The 19,764-nt window shown below is 38.0% G+C and overlaps 1 protein-coding gene across 3 annotated transcripts; it reads left to right on the top strand.

Annotated features, from left to right (window-relative positions):
- Positions 1-2,868: 2,868 nt before the first annotated feature.
- On the top strand, positions 2,869-18,221 carry si:ch211-264f5.6 (carcinoembryonic antigen-related cell adhesion molecule 1). Of its 3 annotated transcripts, none has more exons than XM_027163675.2 (9): positions 2,869-3,201; positions 3,434-3,769; positions 4,454-4,732; positions 6,891-7,157; positions 12,688-12,966; positions 13,655-13,912; positions 14,063-14,186; positions 15,478-15,503; positions 16,915-18,221. In XM_027163675.2, the coding sequence occupies exons 1-8, from the start codon at positions 3,153-3,155 to the stop codon at positions 15,494-15,496; spliced, it is 1,611 nt and encodes a 536-aa protein (XP_027019476.2). In that variant the 5' UTR covers positions 2,869-3,152; the 3' UTR covers positions 15,497-15,503; positions 16,915-18,221. The 3 variants fall into 3 exon arrangements, with proteins under 3 accessions (XP_027019476.2, XP_027019474.2, XP_027019475.2); XM_027163673.2 differs by having other exon boundaries at positions 16,912-18,221; XM_027163674.2 differs by having other exon boundaries at positions 16,860-18,221.
- Positions 18,222-19,764: the final 1,543 nt, after the last annotated feature.

The following is a 19,764-nucleotide window of genomic DNA, read 5'->3' as shown; positions in this document are numbered from 1 at the left end:
AGGCACGGGGAGAACATGCAAACTCCACACACACAAGGCAGAGGCGGGAATCAGACATAAGGGCTTACTGGAACATAAAGGTTCCTACCACTCCACAGTCAACAAACCCGAGTGAAGGCGTGAGATGGAGCATCATGACTGATACACTTTATGAAGCTTATTACCATGTAGGTATGAGCATAACTGCCAATTCTAGGATCTTGGAGATAAAAGGAAGGTTTAATTTTTTTTTACGTTTTATAATCAATAATTTAAATAATTTAGGCAAACAGACAGTACTATGGGAAGAATTGATTATTTTTAGAAGGGTTTTGGTTTCTATTGTATTCTATTCTAAGGTTTACCACATGTGTATTATTACATTTCACTAGTCTCCTAAACTGTAATAACATCTGTTTAAACATTTGAGAAGATTCACTTCATGCACTTATGTTATAGTGCCCCATTAACGAATTGTTACAAAATTTGGCCTCAGAGTACTGTGGAATTTGTAGAATGTTTGATTAGCAAACATTATAAATGGATAACTGGATGACTGAGGTCCTTTACTATATTCCTGGCCATGGTCCAGCACTGCTTGCTTTAAATTGTGTGCAGGTCAGAGAGCTCAATGCAGTTGGTACGTAAAGCAGATCGCACCAATTTGTGGAGAGCTCCACTGTCCTGCTTGGTTCTGTTCCCATACAAGGCTGTGATGATTCCATCAAGATGCTCTCAATGGTGCAATTGTAAAAGGCCCTTAGCCTCTGGGAAGGCAGTTTAAAGTCCTTTAATTGTTTAAGGTTCCTTTCCTGCTGAAGTCCACTATCAACTCCTTTGATTTGCTGACGTTCAGGAAATTTCCTCTAGGTAGACTGTCTCATCGCTGTTGGAGCTCAGGCTCACCACAACACTTCAGTCTTCAGCAAAGTAGTTAGAAGTAGCCACACAGTCATAATTGTATAAGAAAATTTACATTCCAGAGGACCCAACTGTCTATGTTGGACATTTGGACGTTCTTATATTTTAAGAAAAAATCTTATTCGTGTAACTCCTCTCCTCTCCACCAGGAAACCACTTAAGTTAATGAACCCTACTGTATGCAGTATTTGAGAAAGGTTACATATTGTCATGCTTTTCTGTCATAAAGCATCAGAGAAGCCATATACAAGCTCTTAATGTTTGAAGAACTGATTATATTCTTCATATAAATGGAGTGATATTCATAGTAGAAATGCACTATTAAATTTTATCTAAACTTAATGTAAACATTTTTATACACATATAGAAACCGGTGGAAATTTTCTAGCTGTTTACCAAAAAAGTGCACAGAGAAATGATGAAATGATATTAATTAATTATACTATACTAATTATACAAATTTCTCAGTCATTGATAAAGGTTGTTTCTTTAATTTAAAGCAGCCAGGAAAAAATAATGCAGCTGTGATGATGATGATGATGATGATGATGATGATGATTACTGTCATTATTATTGCCATTCTATAAAATATTTTCTGTGTATGTTCAACTGAAATCTGTACATATTTTTTAATAGAACTTGTAGAGATTTTTTTAAATGAGAAATGTCTGCGAAGAAAAAGAAGTATTTATGGCTGTTTTTTGTTTACTGACTCCCTTAATTGTATAGCTACCATATATACCATATAAATATTGCTGTGTACTTATGTATTTTCTTCTTATTATTTTTAATCAATACCCTTTGTATTTACTTCCCATTTACTCTTATGTTTCTTATCTGGATGTCTTGTATTGTTGTTTTATTAAATCACCAAGAGGGGGCGCTGTCTTATAACACTGACAGTTTGAAGTACCTTTATGCTCCTTATGCTCCTTTGGGGAAACCAACTGTGTATCAGCTCTAAAGATATAAGTAGCACAATAATAATAGGCAATGGGTGCAATTGTAGATTGTCATATATATATATATATATATATATATATATATATATATATATATATATATATATATATATATATATATATATTGTAGATTGTATATACAATATATATAATATATATATTATATATATTGTAGATTGTCATATATATATATATATATATATATATATATATATATATTGTAGATTGTATATACAATATATATAATATATATATTATATATATTGTAGATTGTCATATATATATATATATATATATATATATATATATATATATATATATATATATGACAATCTACAATTGCACCCATTGCCTATTATTATTGTGCTACTTATATCTTTAGAGCTGATACACAGTTGGTTTCCCCAGAAGAAAAATGAGGACAACTATGCAAAGTAAACAGAGGTGACAAACCACTTTTAACCACAGCATAAGGGTTATGCACAGCACAATTCTGTATACTGTTCAAACCTGTTAGACACAGAGGCATTCAGTGAAGAATGGGAGGTTTAGAGATACATAAAGGTGTTGTGAGAAACTTCTGCTGTAAGGAACAGAAATGTTAAAAGTTCATTTCTTTCAGTTATGATGTGATTATAAATGTCTAAATAATAATTTCATGAATTCATTTATTGATTTTTTTTAAACAGGAGTGTATACTTAAACATAATAGCTGAACTGTCTCATATCTTAAGTAAAATGAATTGCTAAAACAGGTTTCACTCCTGCAGGGTGTGATGGATTAAGGCTCAGGTCGGTTACTAACGACGTGCCTTTTTCTTACCTTACCGTAATGACGTGAATATCCATTTTCTTGGGGGGAAAGATTATTTATGGTGTGTGTGTGTGTGTGTGTGTGTGTGTGTGTGTGTGTGTGTGTGTGTGTGTGTGTGTGTGTGTGTGTGTGTGTGTGTGGTTATAGCGCGCGGGCACACTCTCTCTCTCTCTCTCTCTCTCTCTCTCTCTCTCTCTCTGCTAGACACTGTACTACTTAGTGCACGTATATGTGTGGAAGATTTGGGATTGAACCCAGGTGTGACTGTGAGTGTATGTAAGTGTGTGTGTGTGTGTGTGTGTGTGTGTGTGTGTGTGTGTGTGTGTGTGTGTGTGTGTGTGTGTGTGTGTGTGTGTGTGTGTGTGTGAGTGTGAGTGTGAGTCTGGGTGTGTCTCCTGTTCTGCACTCATCACACTGACAGATCAATGACCGAACCTGGTTCCTGGTTGTGACTTGAGACATTCAGACGGTTCACAATGGATTTGTATAATTCTTGGTTGATTTCGTTTCTTCTGGCAAACATGTGTAAGTATTAATATACCAGAAATCTTAAACTTTCCAATTAACGAAATAAAAATATGTAAATCTTTAATCTATTTGTTAATTCTATATAAATAATATAAACGGAGCCTAAATATTGACATATTTATTTAAAATATATAAGTAATGATGATAATAATTAGTGGTCAATGCAGGATACAGTAACTGGTGCAGGTTGGGTTTTTTTGGACACTTCTAACATATGTTGATCTCCCAGGGTTGTGTTGTGGAGCCCAGCTTGTGATGCCCACACGGATGAGTGGTGTGAGGGATAAAGGCATGAACTTCACCGTCACGGTTCCTCCTAACCCTAATGTCCTGACAGTGACATGGACTGTCACCAGTAGTACCGGCAACACTGTTCCTATCTGTACGGCCACCGCGCAGAACGAGAAGGTGTTCGACAACTACAAGGGTCGTGTGAACTACTACAGGAGCTCGTACACGCTGGAGATCATCTCACTCATGCCCGCAGACAGCGGAGTTTATTCTCTCACTATAGTCTATACCGATCTGAACCAGCTCATGGGTCAGACTACACTCGTGGTGCTGGGTAAGTTACATTGGTTACATTAGTTATATTAGTTATATTAGTTTTATTGGTTACATTAGTGTTTTATTGGTTACATTAGTTACATTGGTTACATTGGTTATAGAGTGTGGGGGGGCAGAAAGAGAAGGGGGGACAGACAGAGACAGAGAGAGGGGGGAGAGACAGAGAGAGACAGAGAGAGAGAGAGAGAGAGAGAGAGAGAGAGAGAGAGAGAGAGAGATGCTTATTTATGTACACTTTAATTTGATATCTACATAGCCCAAATAAGGCATACGTTAGCCATCTCTATAGCGGATATACACACACTAATAGCCTTAGAGGCTTAGTGGGATCTTTACAGAAGTTAAAAACTGACGTACTAAAACCTGTTAAAAGTGTTAAAAGTTTAATCAGACTGACTCGCATGTTGTGTGGCATTTTGGTACACTCAGATGGGTGTGGTCATTTAATAAAGTGACTTACACAATCATGTACTCATTTAGAACAAGTGTGTTACTGAAGCTGCAGTGAGATTTCATCCAGACATATTAAAATGATCACTAATTAAATATTTGGTGAATGAGGCAATTTTGTTTCAATAAAAAAAATGTCAAAATAAAGAAATAGTAGGTTTTGAATGCTTCACACATATCTGAACTTGTCTGGTGTCTGTCTCTCCTTAACATATTCATGTATCTCCCACAGAGCCTGTGGCAGATGTTAGTGTCACCTCCAACCTCAATGAAGCCGTGGAAATCAACAGCACTGTAATTCTAACCTGCGTCGCAAAAGGGTCTTCACTCTCGTACATTTGGCTGAACAGCTCCACTCCCCTGGTGGCGGACGGGAATCATATAGTGCAGAACGGCAGCCAGCTCATCATCAATAACGTTTATCGTGGAGATTTGCTAGGGCCGATCAACTGCACAGCCAAGAACCAACTGGAATCCTCAACTAGTGCCGCTTTCAACCTCACCGTCAACTGTAAGTCCACAAACATTGCACACAAGTTCACCTGACCATGCTGATTAGGTCTACAGTGTGCACACATGAGTGCTAAAGAGTGTTTGATAACAGGTTGATTTCAAATAAATGGTAGAAGCAATCACATATTTTAGTGTGAAATGCCATGTAGTCTGATACTGTGCTACAGATTTATTTAAATTCATGTATAAATGTAACTTTTGTTTGAAAAATTTAAATCATTTATATATTTGTGTGTGTGTGTGTGTGTATGTGTGTGTGTGTGTGTGTGTGTGTGTGTGTGTGTGTGTGTGTGTGTGAGTGTGTGTGAGTGTGTGTTAGCACAGAACCACAAATTACTACAGTTTACAGTTTACTCGTCTATTTTCCAAACAACTGTCTACAATAAAGCAGTTGCGTTAGCTTATTCAGCTCTGAGTTTGTGATATGAACAATGCTCTGATCCCAGTCTTTCATAACTGTCAGCAGTGCACACAGCACTGTGAACATTGTGGCAATAGAACAAAGCCTATGGAGGGATCCATGAGGTCATGGAACAATTCAGGTACATGGAAGTGTGTTTAGACCATGTCAATAACACACAACAAAGAAGTGTGCCTGGTACAGTAGGATGTGTGTATAAGCCGTCTCAGATGGTTGCTGCATCAGATTGTCACTTTGAATCATAACAGAAAAAGTAGTGTAATTAGAAATCCCTGTGGATGGGGGTTGGATTTGCTAACGGACCTGGCTGCCTTTACCTGCTTAGTAACAACATTTATTTGCTATAATCACACTTTAACAACAGACTCTCTAACAAATGAACATATTTAGAGAACCATTTCTTTACCTGCACACCTTCCCGTCTTAAGCAACCGAACTCCACTCATATGTGATCATTTAAGATTTCAGCATAGTTTCAACCTGCTTTCTTATCGAATTAGAACACGGGGCAGTTTAATGTAGTTCTGCCCCACTGATTGTGGGAAAAACAACTTTCAATAGGAAATCCTGATAGACTGTTAGACTTTTGCATTTCGCTGCTCTGAGGCTGTTCTTCAATGCAGTGTTTAGTTTGCACTCGTTCTTTCATCCATTACGATTTTTTTGTTCTATTTTGTGTGCCCTTTCACGAGTATATACAGTCTCAAGATTTTTTTATTTTGCATTTTTCTCATACTGATGCTTCCAACTTGCACGTACATGACTTGTGTGCCATCCTATGTGCCATCGTTCTATGTTATATAAAGCGTAATGGTCCTGAAGAAATGACATTTTATTCTAATGTATGCAAGCTATATAGAGGAATTATGATACAGTACCTTGAATGATGAAACCTAAGAGTTATTGTCAGCACAGTCACACGGTACATTTTCAATCAGCAAAATGTGAGCAATGTTTACAGGTGTACAGTGAGTTGACACTGAATGCTATTTCCCATGAAACGTATGTTTCTAAATGACCTGCACTTGACCAATTAGGTAGGATAGCATGCATGTTATCTCTATCAGGAGTTTAGAATATTTGTCTGAAAAAGTTCATTTCTGTTTCTGGGCTTTTTATTTTTAGTATTTCACATAGATAATGTTGTGGTTAAAGATTTTCTGATTTCTGTTTGTACCACTGCAAATGCAGCTCTGTGTTTTTCCCTTTGGTTTGTTATGAAAATTGAAATAACGTTCAGACAATCTGGAAAACAACAATTGTAAACAAACTAGAGCGGTTTGCTTGAAGCGATAAAGCAAACTGATTGAATGGAAAAATAAACCAAAATGTATAGCACTGCATGATGAGATCTACAGTTCATTTAGCTAATGGGGCACAACATGAATCACAGGCTAACATGCTAATATATTTAGATGTAGTTTCACCACTCACTGTCCTACAGTGTATAATACACTTCTTATTAGCCAGTGTGCAGACATGGGCACGATTAACAAAAGTGCTTGAGCTCCTCACGATTGTTAGCCACAGCAGTTCACTGGATAGTGGGAAAAAAAGAAAGAATTATTGTTAGGGGAGAACTATTATTAATACTGTTACTATGTGCTTGGTATAAGGACCATTGGTGCTTGTTTCTTTCTATAACATCTCATTCGTATTTTATTCTCTCTGAATTGTTTGACCTAGCATCTTTTTTCTTTGACAATTAACCACACACCTTCCTTTGAATCTATAGATGGCCCTGATCCTGTCACTATAAGACAAGACCCCATTACTGCTTCCCTGAAGAAAGGATCCAACGTGACATTGTCATGCTCTGCTAACTCCAACCCTGCAGCTACATTTATATGGCTTTTTAATCAAGCTCAACTTCCCCAGACTACTGCTACATTAGTGCTTTTAAACCTAGCAGAGGAGCAGAGTGGCAACTACAGCTGCATTGCCTACAACAGCAAGACCCTGCGCTATGTCAGTTCAGAGGTCGTCAAATTCTCCGTCATAGGTGAGTCCTTCAAAGAACATATGAACTAAATAATTAAAAGGTGAACTCTTCTTCAAAAAGTAATTCTGATTAAAATAGTAAACAAGTGTCAAATTTCTTAAAGTCACATCTTTTCATGTAGACCCGAAACTGTCCAACTAGGCACTCTTGTATACAGGCCTGATCGTTGTACTCTTTCTTCCCGCTGGCTGGTCTTTGGAGGAAGTGTAAAGTTGGAGTTACCTTTTGGTTCTTTATCACTTTCCTGTCCAAGGCTCTTTTATCCCCGTTACTGAGCTTGACCAGATGGCCAGATTATAACAAAATTCCAACCTTCTTCCATTTTACAATAATGTTCTCACTTTGCTCATCTGTATTGTAGAAATAATTGTATGCATAATTTGATCACAGAGGATCTACAGAGTTTCATGGACTTGGGTTTTGAGATGCACTGTGAATTCAAGGAACATATAAACACAGATGTATATTTCTCTAAATCATGTCCAGTCCATCAATCATTACATACAATCATTGAACTGTGCAACTGGTGGATTTCAGGAATCTTCAAGAATCATCTAAAGATAATCAAGGCTAAACAGAAGCACCTGAGCTCATCTTGGAGGGCCTTAGTTAAGATAATATGCCACAAATCTCTGAATGAACATGAACGTTTTGTGGTTAACTGTGTCATACACTGCTGAAGAGTCAAAGAGGATGAGGACTGATAGTTTGGATGAGCTAGTAGCATGAAGCTCCTCAGTGAAAGATTCCTGAGGAATGAGCTGTGTATGAAGACCAGATCAAAGGATTTTAGATGTTCTGTGAGATACAGAGAGATGGTTGATTGTAGGCGGAACATTTGAAGATTTTAGAAAGACCACCCAGTGTGTGTAAGGACTTACTGAAAATGTAATGAATGAAAAGTTGAACCAGATCATTCTCTGTACTATCATTCTGACATTGTTAAAATGAAGCAGTGGTCCTAACTGACATGAGACATTAAATGTCAGGAATTGGGAAAAACGTACATTATTTAAATGTATTTGACTAAGGTGTACGTACACAACTTTTGTTTTCTAAAGCAGACAAGTAGGCAGTGCTGAGAACCCTGTCTCAGGAAGTAGACATAATGCACAACTCTTTCTGCCTGTTAGGTTTGGGTTTGTTTGTAGTATGAAAAAAATGAACAAATAGCAATGAATTTGAATATATTTGTAATAAGAAATAAAGATATATTTTATTATATCTTAATAAAACAAGGAATGTTGCATTGTTACACCAGCATAGAGATAGCAGGTAAAGAAAATGTAATAAAATTGTAAATATCAGAAATATAAACACACATAAAGTATAAACACACAAACACACACATATAGTATAAACACACAATACTTTTAGGATTTAAAGTGTCACAACATTATTGCAATATTTCTATATGAGATGAAGTAATTATACTGATATACTTGCCCCTTAGCGACACATGTTTTCGGATTGCGTAGGAAACCTTACGCGCCCCCACTAAGGAGTGTATCTTAATTTGCACGAGGTCGTGTTGGAAAAACAAGATCAACTATTAAAAGTTGGTCTTACCTTGAACGCAGGTGTCCTTCGAAGTCCCCTCGGTCTTCTAACAAAGGATCCTCTCCAAGGTCTTCTACTTAAACTATTGTTTGAATCTTTAAATGAAGGAGGCAGACTTATACCTTTTTGTCTTTTCAGGATCCTCACAATGGGAGGCCTTGTTTTTATTAAAAGTAGTGTAATACAAATAGGTGTGTAATATATGTAAAATAAAAAGAAAAAGATTACAAATAAAATCTTCCTTCAAATAATCAAACAGTACTAGAATAAGTAAAAGGTATTAAGATGCAAAGATTATAACAAACCAAGAAACACTCTCTGTAAACTTGCATTTGTTCTATGATGCACCTAAAGTATACATGCACTAAGGCTGCTTACATTAGAATGCACACTCGATGTGATTCAAGGCAGGCTTTTATATTTTTTTACTGTGGCCAGATTTGGCTGTCAGGTTTGGTTGGCTTTGTGCCTTTTAGATGGCTACCATCTTACTTCATAAACACTTCTCGGTTTCCCAAACATATCTCGCCAGCCGACTCTGTGTGCGCTGCTTATTTCTTTTCTTTTCTAACCTCACGGTTAACACTTCTATATATGGTCATACTTCCTGCAACTTCTCAAGCTGTGATTATATAGAACTGAAGCTTTCTTTCGCCATGGAATTTGACAGCAAGCTATAAAACATTGCGCATGCAGATTTCTCCCCGCGAATACACAGAAGGCTTTACTTTTAACAGCAGGCCTTGAAACACGTGTGTGCAGATACTCTCAGTAATACACAGTAGGCTTTATAAGTGTTTACTACTAGAAAGTTTACAGTAAAATACACAAGATTAATCTAATCAACTCTATTACATGAGGATACATGATTATAAGTAAAAGAAAAGCATTTCAGAATTTTTCTTGAACATTCTGAAAATAAAACATAATAACACATAATGCATTATAGTCTTCTTTTTTCTTTTGGAATCTTCTCCAGCTGTCTAGGTACAGCGTCTGATCCCTCGAAGTCTTCTTTTAAACACTCATATTCAGATCTTTTAATTCTTCAACCTTTTGGATTTTTACATAAATCTTTCTTTGTTTCTTCCCCTTACGTTTAGCTTTTCTTTCCCTATTTCTCCTTCTCTTTGTATTATCTATGTCTTTCTGTCTATTGACGGATAAGTTAATAATTGGTCGTGGTGTACCTTGATATTTATTATTATTTATTTGCTGAGGACCAGTATTAAGAAAAACAGTATCAGGTATGTAGATTCCTGTAACTCCATCCAGTACATGCCGGTGTCTGATAACATCTCTTGCATGCCGCTGGCTCACAACAGAGATTAAAGTCCAGCGTTACCGCTGCCTCATACGCTTGGGGTGAAGCAGTCTAACAGTGTACAGTAGCAGCATCTCCTATATGGGGTGGGAGTCGTTCTCAAGCATACAGGAGAGCATTGCTATTATCCTCCTTTCTCCCACCTGCTACACTAGATCCAGAATGTGTCCCAGGACTGAACTGGTCTGGATTTTATCTTAAAGATAAATGTTTAATAAAGGCTACATTTCACTTGTAGGGACTTGTGACTAATCAGCAGTTTGTGCTCATTGTGGTCTCAGAGTAATGCAGCTCTGTAGCTCTTTAAGGTTGATGAGTCAATGAGGAAACAGTGTGTGTGTGTGTGTGTGTGTGTGTGTGTGTGTGTGTGTGTGTGTGTGTGTGTGTGTGTGTGTGTGTGTGTGTGTGTGTGTGTGTGTGTGTGTGTGTGTGTGTGTGTGTGTGTGTGTGTGTGTGTGTGTGTGTGTGTGTGTGTGTGTGTGCATGCATGCTTAAGTTTTCAGGGTTGTTTGCTCTGAGCATTGATAGGTAGCTTTCCTATGTTTGCTTTCTGTTTGAGCCAAATGTAAGATACATGATGGTTACTGTACTATAGGTTACAGTAAGAAGGTGTAATCATACAGTAAGTGTTCTTTAAACGTCATTACATATAAAACACAAACTTGCTGAATGAATTGTAAGAAGTCTGATAACAGGCATTAGGTTCAGTAAAAATGAGCAGTAGAGCAAATGGACAATGAGCAACAGAGACAGACAGGTAAAGAGGAAGCCGTGTGTATGTAAAATCACCCAGGCAGCAGAGAGAAGGTATTCAGAGAATGCTGCTCAGTAGGTATGGTTCAGTTGTTCAGTGTGAATGTGGTTATTTGCACCGACTGACTGTAATGTGTAATGATCACCTGAACAAAAGTGAATGGACAGAAGAGGAATGTGGTTGGATTATGAAAATTCTGAAGTAAAAACACACACAAATGGATTGTTTCATCGTTGAACCCTCATCAAGACAGCAAGACAACAACAAAAAGGAAAAGGTTGTTGTAGGTTGTGGCACAAACAATCGACCTCTCCTTCTCCCTCCTGACTGATTTGTCTCTAGATTTATGCTTTGTTATTGTCATTACTACACTACTACACATGAGGCTGTACCTTCAATGCAATCAGGTTGCACATGTAGACCAGCTCCTCCAGGATGGCACACCCACACGTGCTGTTGCAAAGAGCTTTGGTGTGTCTCCCTGCATGTATTCAAGACAATTGAGAAGGATACACAGAGAAGGATTGTCATCCGGGAAGAGCTCAACGTGGCCATAGAATGGCAGCACAGCAGCAGGACTGGTAATTGCTCTTTTATGTGAGGAGGAACAAGAGGAGCACTGCAAAAGTCCTATAAAATGAACTCAAGCAGGCTACTAGTGGGACCCGTGCTCACAGCCCAGCATGGTGCAGCTCGATTGGCAGAGAACATCAGAATTGGGAGGTCTGCCAATGGTATTCTGCTATTTTCACAGATGAGAGCAGGTTCACACTGAGCACATGCACCAGAACTGAAAGAGTATGTATATTTCTTTTTGGGACATTATGTCATCTGCAGCACCATCCAATATGACCAGTTTGGTGGTGGGTCAGTGATGGTATGAGGAGGAATACCCCTGGAGGGTTGTTAAGCCCTCCACATGCTTGCCAACGGTACCCTTACTGCTGTTAGGTCAATGTCAGACCTTAGCCCTGAGTTCTTCCTGATGCATGATGATGCCCAGCTTCATGTCACCAGAGTGTGTAGTTTCTGGATGAAGGAGACATTAATACCCACCACAGACTGTCCAGGAGCTCACTGATGCTCTAATCTGGTTGTTAGAAGATCCCCAGGATACCATCCACCATCTAATCAGGAGATGTAATTTAAACTTTTTACTTGGTTTGGTTTACGTGATTTGGAATCCAGCCCTCGGTGGGTTGATGCTTTTGGTTTCCCTTCAGACATGATCAGACATGCTGTTTGTACCATATTTCACTGTACTGTATTCAGTGTACAGTGTGATTAAATGTCAGTGTCACTCCCAAGCTTTTGGATCAGACAGTTTGTAAGGTATCACAGGGAAGGGACTAGAACAGCAGTGTCCAATCTTATCCGGAAAGGGCTAGTGTGGGTGCAGGTTTTCATTCCAACCAAGCAGAAGCCACACCAGAGTCTACTGAAAGCCAAGGACAACTGATTAAACAGGTGGAATCTTTAGGTTTCATCCCATTGTCCACAAACATGGGGCTGTGTGTGTGAATCACATCTGGGATTAATATTCTCACCTTCATCCAAGTGTTACAGAGACCCAGGCTCCAGATCTATCCCAGCGTCTATAACCAACATTAAGCAGTTTCTGAAAATGACTGAATCATTTTTTCTCTATTATTTATCTATAGTCTGCTAACCATCCAGAAAGCATAGCGGTGATGAACTTAGAGTTACTGAATACACTGTGATTGTACACTATAGATCGTCTAGCTCTGTCCAACCCTGAAATTAATTCCTAGCTAAGCCTTTTTTATTTATCAAACGTTTTCAACTGCTTTAATGTGATATTGTTATCATATCATGAAATGACTGAAATGTTCTTAAGCGTTTCACCTGGTGTCTCTCATTCCGTTTAACAGAAGCCATTTCAGGGACAAGCATCAGTGCCCCTGCAGTGACTCTTATTGCTGGTAACAGCACAGTGAACCTTACATGCACTTCCAGCACAGGGAAAGCAGACAGTGTGCATTGGCATAAGAATGGCAAACCTCTGGATAGTAGCAATCGCATCATCTTCTCCATGGACAAGAGCACTGTCACCATCCTCACTGTAAAGAAGGAGGACACTGGAGAGTACAAATGCCAGCTGAAGAATAAAATCAGCAATGATGCCAACAATTACACGCTGACAGTCAACTGTAAGTATAGTGACGCTGTGTCTCTTTACTGTGTTCCTCACAAACTTTTTGTCATTTACAGTAAGTGACATGATGTGACGTGACATGAAATACGGCTAAGCATGGTGACCCATACTCAGAATTCGTTCTCTGCGTTTAACCCATCCAAAGTGCACACACACAGCAGTGAACACACACATACCCACACCATGAACACACACCCGGAGCAGTGGGCTGCAATTTATGCTGCGGCGCCCGGGAAGCAGTTGGAGGGGTTTGGTGCCTTGCTCAAGGGCACCTCATTCGTGGTCGGCCTGAGACTCGAACCCACAACCTCAGACTCTCTAACCATTTGGCCACGACTTCCCCCTTAACCCCCTTAAAGTGTGATTTCTGATACACAAACATGTCTCTTTTCATTCAACAACATATTGTTGGTGATTCTGGAGCCAGTGTCTGATCTTAAAACTTTCGATATGTTTCCACTACAAAAGAAACGATTATCACCTGATGTAGTTAGGTGTGTTTCCATGACTACATATTAAACCACAAATATTTTTCCTGACCAAGAAAGGATTTGAAGATAGTTACTCAAAGAAATAATAAAATGTAATGTTTTAAAAATAAATGAATGATTAAATGAACATATCTAATACAATCTTGCAATTATTTTGATCTCTATAAACTTCCTTTTTTCTTCTCCTCTCAGATGGACCAGATGATGTGGTAATAAAGGGAGACAAACACGCCATGTTGGGTCACAGCGTGATGATGAATTGCTCCTTCACCTCATACCCAGTTCCCACATTTGTGTGGAAGTTCAATGACTCCGTTTTAATTGGCGAGACAACTAACTGCTTGACAATCACAAATTTTGAAGACAAAAACAGTGGTATATATACTTGTGAAGCCTTCAATAGCGTCACCGGGCTCAAAGCTTCTGCTACCCAAAATGTCATTGTGAAGAGTAAGGACCATGCACAATACTGTGAATCTCCTTAACTTATACACACAAATCAAAATCTCATAAAAATCTCTGATTAAAAAAAATTATTGAATAAAATCTGATGTCCTTATTTCTCCGTATGTCTAAACGTCGCTGTTGTTTCATGTGCAGATACAGAAGATCAGCCACAAGATGGACTGTCTAATGGAGCCATCGCTGGAATTGTCATAGCTGTTCTAGTGCTCTTGGCAATCATTATCGCTGTCTGTGTTCACAAGAGGCGGAAGATTTCCGAGTGAGTTTACTGTTCGTCCTTCAGTTAAATTCTCCTCTAATTGTTTGTTATTAGTTGCTGCTTAGCAACTAGCTGAAATTTCCCAAATATGACAGCTTTTATGATCTGTTTAATTCAGAAATACACTTGGACATGTTTTAATAAGGAATCCAGGTTTTGTTTTTCATGTTCTGCCTGACAGGAAACTAGCATGAGTCATGCCTTAAGTCCAATTATGTAAATCTTCCTTCCATTGTGGTGATCATAATTTTACTGATGAACTAACCGATGTTCGTAATTTGTGTAAATTGTCTCGTCTGTAACAAAATCTTAGATTATCTGCTCAAAAATAACACTTTTTTTTAACACTAAAATGCATACAGGGATCAAAATGCAGAAAAATTTAGTTGAGCATGAAAAAAATGTCTAAACAAAGATTAGATAAATCTAGATTAGATAAATGTAGACAAAATCAGATAAAAATGTCACAGACTCAAATAAACATAAATCCACCTATTTTATTCCATTCGGTCAAGTTTCACCCGCCAGGAACGACAGGTTGAAGCCTCACTACTCAATAATCACACTAACTTCTGCAAACTCCCCCACCCCACCATGCCGCCAACTCCACGTTGTATTTTCTATGATCCCATGCTTTTATTTGAACATTTAGGAGCTAATTTCCAGAATGTACTAGTCATTTTTTCGACCTGTTCTCCTTTATCTCCTCTTCCTCATCCACCCTCTTTACTTACAGGGTGTGGTGCCTTCAGGCCCATGTAGTGGATTCATTCAGAGTTAATGTTACCTTATGTGACCCATATCTGTTCTACTGTTTCAACCTGTTCTACTGGTCAATGTATGCAAAAAGAAACAACAGTAGAAACATTTGCTCATATGTTAATGTCATGTTTAGTTCCCTGTAGGTCTGTGTTCTAAAACATGCAGAGAATCAAACAGACAATGTAAAAGCAAACCATAAGGAGTAATACGAATGGAATGTTCAGAAGTGAGGAGGTGTGTGTGTGTGTGTGTGTGTGTGTGTGTGTGTGTGTGTGTGTGTGTGTGTGTGTGTGTGTGTGTGTGTGTGTGTGTGTGTGTGTGTGTGTCTGTGTCTGTGTCTGTGTGTGTGTGTTGGGGTGGGGGGTGGAGTGTCAAAGCAGGAATACCTTAGGAATGTCAGTCATGTTTACACACGTCTCTCTCTCTCTCTCTCTCTCTCTCTCTCTCTCTCTCTCCCTGAACCTCACCTGTTAAACTCGGTTGTGTTCTACATTTTGGTAATTTGCTTTTTCTTTTTCTTGTCGTTTAGTGTTCCATCACCATATTAAAGACAAGGTGAGTCTTCCTTCATTACTTTTGTTTCAGTAGCAAGTAACATGATCTTGTTTCAAAGGTATATCTCACCCTGACTGATTGGGTCTTGTTTGCTTTGTGAAACACATTCCACTACTGAATGAGACTCGACCCACACAACCTTAAATATCTGGTAAATTGACTTGTAGGTTGCCAAAAAATAAAAAATAAAATAATACTACTAATAAAAATAACAATAATAATAAGAATAATACAGATTTGGCCAGGTTGTGTCTGCTGTCTTTGGCATGCCATAAACACTGACCCTAGGGTGTTGCCAGAGTGACGGAAGTATGACACAAATAATAGTGCAGGCTGCAAATCATTGTAATTTGTCCTGCATGTGTTGCAACTACATACTTGTGTACTGATGTGAATGATGGTAACAAAAAACAAAGACAAATACTTTTACCTTCTGTATTGTTTTAATAAATCCTTATGTCACACCTTAAATATGATACATATGCCTTATATACTTATATATATATAACTTACTTATATATATATAAATACTAAATTTTAAGGTAAGTAAATTACATTTCAAAAAGAAGACTATAAATCCATCATTAGCATAATCTAATGTATGGCGAGAGCAAGCAAAAATATACAAAATATTTCTTTAGCTGTCAATTTGTCATAGTCTATTGTTTTACTTAAGTACTTCAGAAACTGTTGATCTACATAGAATGCTTCAAAAAGCAAAGAACATTGAGTGAAGAACAGTTCTGTGGAAATCATGCAGACCCTCCCAGCTGTAAGGAGTTATTCTATGAGCTGCTATGGACCTGTCAGCTCAGACCAGTCTGCTCATCATCATCTGATCTGCCTCATCAAGGTGTTTCAGATTGCAGACTCTAAAGATCAGCTGTTTTCTGAGTCACAGAGGTCACATTCGTGATATGTGATGAAACATGTGAACATTAACCGAAGCTCGTGACCTGTGTTTTCATGGTTTCGTGCCTTGTGCTGCTGCCACATGATTGGTTGATTGTATGTGTAAATGTGCTTGCGTACATTAAATACAGAGCTGTATTCATTGATGAGGAACACACTGAGTCTGGAGTGACTCAATCATTGCTGTTTTAAATAAAATATTAACTCATTTCATGTAATAGCCCTCAGATACACTCATGCTCACACACACTGGTGTGTTAATTAACTCAGTTGATAGCTGGTCAGTGTTTAATAGATAATAGCAATAGAAATGGATAAAATATATAACTACAATAAAGGGAGGTGTAATATCCTGCCCAGTCCTGGATATATTGTATAGATACAGTATTTAGTTGCTGTTTAGATTCCATTATTTTATTTATCTTGATGTCTTTCATGTTTCAGGATCAGCCAGAAAGCTTCTTCACCTTTTTTGTGTTGTTTTTGTTTCACCCAGAAGATGATTCCATCAGGCAGCTGGAGAAACTGCCCTCATTAGTGAATCACACCTTTAGGGCTGGCCCTCTCTCTCTCCTCCATGCGGTGTCTCCATCTCGATCCGTGGAGGTTGTTTTCTTAATTAGGCATTCCCATCTCCCCTCCACCCGCCTACTTCATTTCTCTATTGGAGATCTCACTCTGAAATCTGCCATTACATGTTGACCCCACTGTCCTTTTTCTTTAACTGAAGAGAAAACTGACACTATTTTCATTTGTATGGAATGACTGTGATGGAATCACATGGTCCAACCAGTCACTGCTCATTCCAACTGAAATAAGCTTATCAGTCTCAACTTGGAAGGCGAAATATAATTAAATATTGTATTCAGTGACATCACAGAGCTTAGTGTCATAGTTATTACACCTGTATGTCAACAATGGTTTTTTTTTCAGTTTAATTACCTCCATTGTGGTCTTTTTAATATGATGTATGTCTAGAACTAGAGGGTGAGTAAATTCACGTCCGCTAATTGCTACAATGTCTACAGTGTTTTTGTCAGTCAAATGTTGATCTTCTAAACACCTTCTCCAGGTGTCCACTGCAGGTACTGCAGCAACATCTAGTAGTGTTTAACAGACTGTTACATCAAAGATAGAATTTTACCTGATTTTTACTTTACGTTCTTTTCCTCACCACCTGACTAGGTGACATCCTGGCAGATTTAGAGGGAGTTATTTCTCCACTCCAAATAGATTTGTTTTAATTTTGTTTTTTGATAAGCACACCAAATAGTTCTGATTTCTGTTCAACAGTTTTCAGTGATTCGTTCTCCTGCCAGTTAGAACTAACCCACTGAATATTCGTCTGGTTTCTTTGTTTTTAAAACAAATGCACAAGGTTAAAATGTCAAAGAATTTGAAATGTGGACACTAAATACTGTGTGTGTGTGTGTGTGTGTGTGTGTGTGTGTGTGTGTGTGTGTGTGTGTGTGTGTGTGTGTGTGTGTGTGTGTGTGTGTGTGAGTGTGTGTGTGTTGAGAATGAGCAGATTATGTGTTTCATTCAGACCTGCTTTCTGTTCTGACCATCAGACTCACATATGTTTATTATTCCAGCTTTAAAACTTTTATTCCTTTTTTTTTATTATATGTAAACAATGTCGACTTGGAGGGCCTTTTAATCATCCACTGCTGGTATTTAGAATTACACCTTTTGTGTCAAGTTAAAGGATATGTTTGATTTCCAAATTAAAGTTGTAATTCCAAATATGTGTTAAAATGTTCTATGCATTATAATTTGAAAATAAATTAAAGAATGAAAAAATGATTTTTTTTTGTTTCAAATGGAGTTAACTCTGTTTGTAGAAACATTAAAAATAAGTAAAGGACCAAACTGAATCTATTGAAGTCTGTATATACAGTGGTGTGAAAAAGTGTTGGCCCCCTTCCTGAGTTTTTATTATTTTTTTTGCATGTTTGTCACACTTTAATGTTTCAGATCATCAAACAAATTTAAAAATTAGCCAAAGATAACACAAGTAAACACAACATGCAGTTTTTAAATGAAGGTTTTTATTATTAAGGGAAAACAAAATCCAAACCCACATGGCCCTGTGTGAAAAAGTGTTTGCCCCGAGTTCACAATCAAGAAATCACTTAAATAAGACCTGACTGACAAAGTGAAGTAGACCAAAAGATCCTCAAAAGCTACACATCATGCTGAGACCCAAAGAAATTCAGGAACAAATGAGAAAGAAAGTAATTGAGATCTATCAGTCTGGAAAAGGTTATAAAGACATTTCTAAAGCTGTGGGACTCCAGTGAACCACAGTCAGAGCCATTATTCACAAATGGCGAAAACAGAACAGTGGTGAAACTGCAGGCCTCACTTGCCTCAGTTAACGTCAGTGTTTATGACTCCACCATAAGAAAGAGATGGCAAAAATGGCCTGCATGGCAGAGTTACAAGACTAAAACCACTGCTGAGCAGGTGGTGGTAGTGTGATGGTCTGGGGCTGTTTTGTAGCCATCTGTTCGTGACCTCAAGCTGAAGTGAACTTGGGTTCTGCAGCAAGACAATGATCCAAAACACACCAGCAAGTCCACCTCTGAATCGCTGAAGAAAAACAAAATGGAGACTTCGGAGTGGCTGAGTCAAAGTCCTGACCTGAATCCTATTGAGATGCAGTGGCATGACCTTAAAAAGGCGGTTCATTCTTGAAAACCCTCCAATGTGACTGAATTACAACAATTCTGCAAAGATGAAGGGCCAAAATTGCCCCACAGTGCTGTAACAGACTCACTGCAAGTTATCACAAACACTTGATTGCAGTTCTTGCTGCTAAGGGTAGAGCAACCAGTTGTTAGGTTTAGGGGGCAAACACTTTTTCACACAGGGCCATGTGGGTTTGGATTTTGTTCCCTTAATAATAAAAACCTTCATTTAAAAACTGCATGTAGTGTTTACTTGTGTTATCTTTGACTAATATTTACATTTGTTTGATGATCTGAAACATTAAAGTGTGACAAACGTCAAAACAATAAAAAATCAGGAAGGGGGCCAAGACTTTTTCACACCACTGTATATATTTAAGCATCATGATCCAGCAATAACTGGTTTGGTTAATTTATTGATTTATTAAAGGTTTATTAAAGTCTATTTTATTTGTAAACATTTTTGTGGTGTTAAAAGTTAACTGTAATTATGTAGTCCAGGGAATGAAATTAATCCAATAACAATTTTGACAGCACTACAAAATGTCTGCATCCCAAATATGGTGTGAATAGAGAGCAATGTGATGATTTCCAGCAATGCCACAGACTACAGAAGTCCCTATAGCCTACAGCAGAAGAAGAGGGTGTGTAGTACA

This window comes from Tachysurus fulvidraco, chromosome 7 (genome assembly GCF_022655615.1).
Source record: "Tachysurus fulvidraco isolate hzauxx_2018 chromosome 7, HZAU_PFXX_2.0, whole genome shotgun sequence".
NCBI classification, from domain to species: Eukaryota; Metazoa; Chordata; class Actinopteri; order Siluriformes; family Bagridae; genus Tachysurus; species Tachysurus fulvidraco.
Note: the sequence above shows the minus strand (reverse complement) of the source record. Positions and strands in the feature narration are given on the sequence as shown.

Excerpts from the sequence above, each read along its gene's own strand:
- si:ch211-264f5.6 (XM_027163675.2), top strand. The coding sequence starts at position 3,153 with ATGGATTTGTATAATTCTTGGTTGATTTCGTTTCTTCTGGCAAACATG. Across the intron at positions 3,202-3,433 it reads GTTTCTTCTGGCAAACATGT|GGTTGTGTTGTGGAGCCCAG; the intron begins GTAAGTATTAAT and ends TTGATCTCCCAG. Across the intron at positions 12,967-13,654 it reads TTACACGCTGACAGTCAACT|ATGGACCAGATGATGTGGTA; the intron begins GTAAGTATAGTG and ends TTCTCCTCTCAG.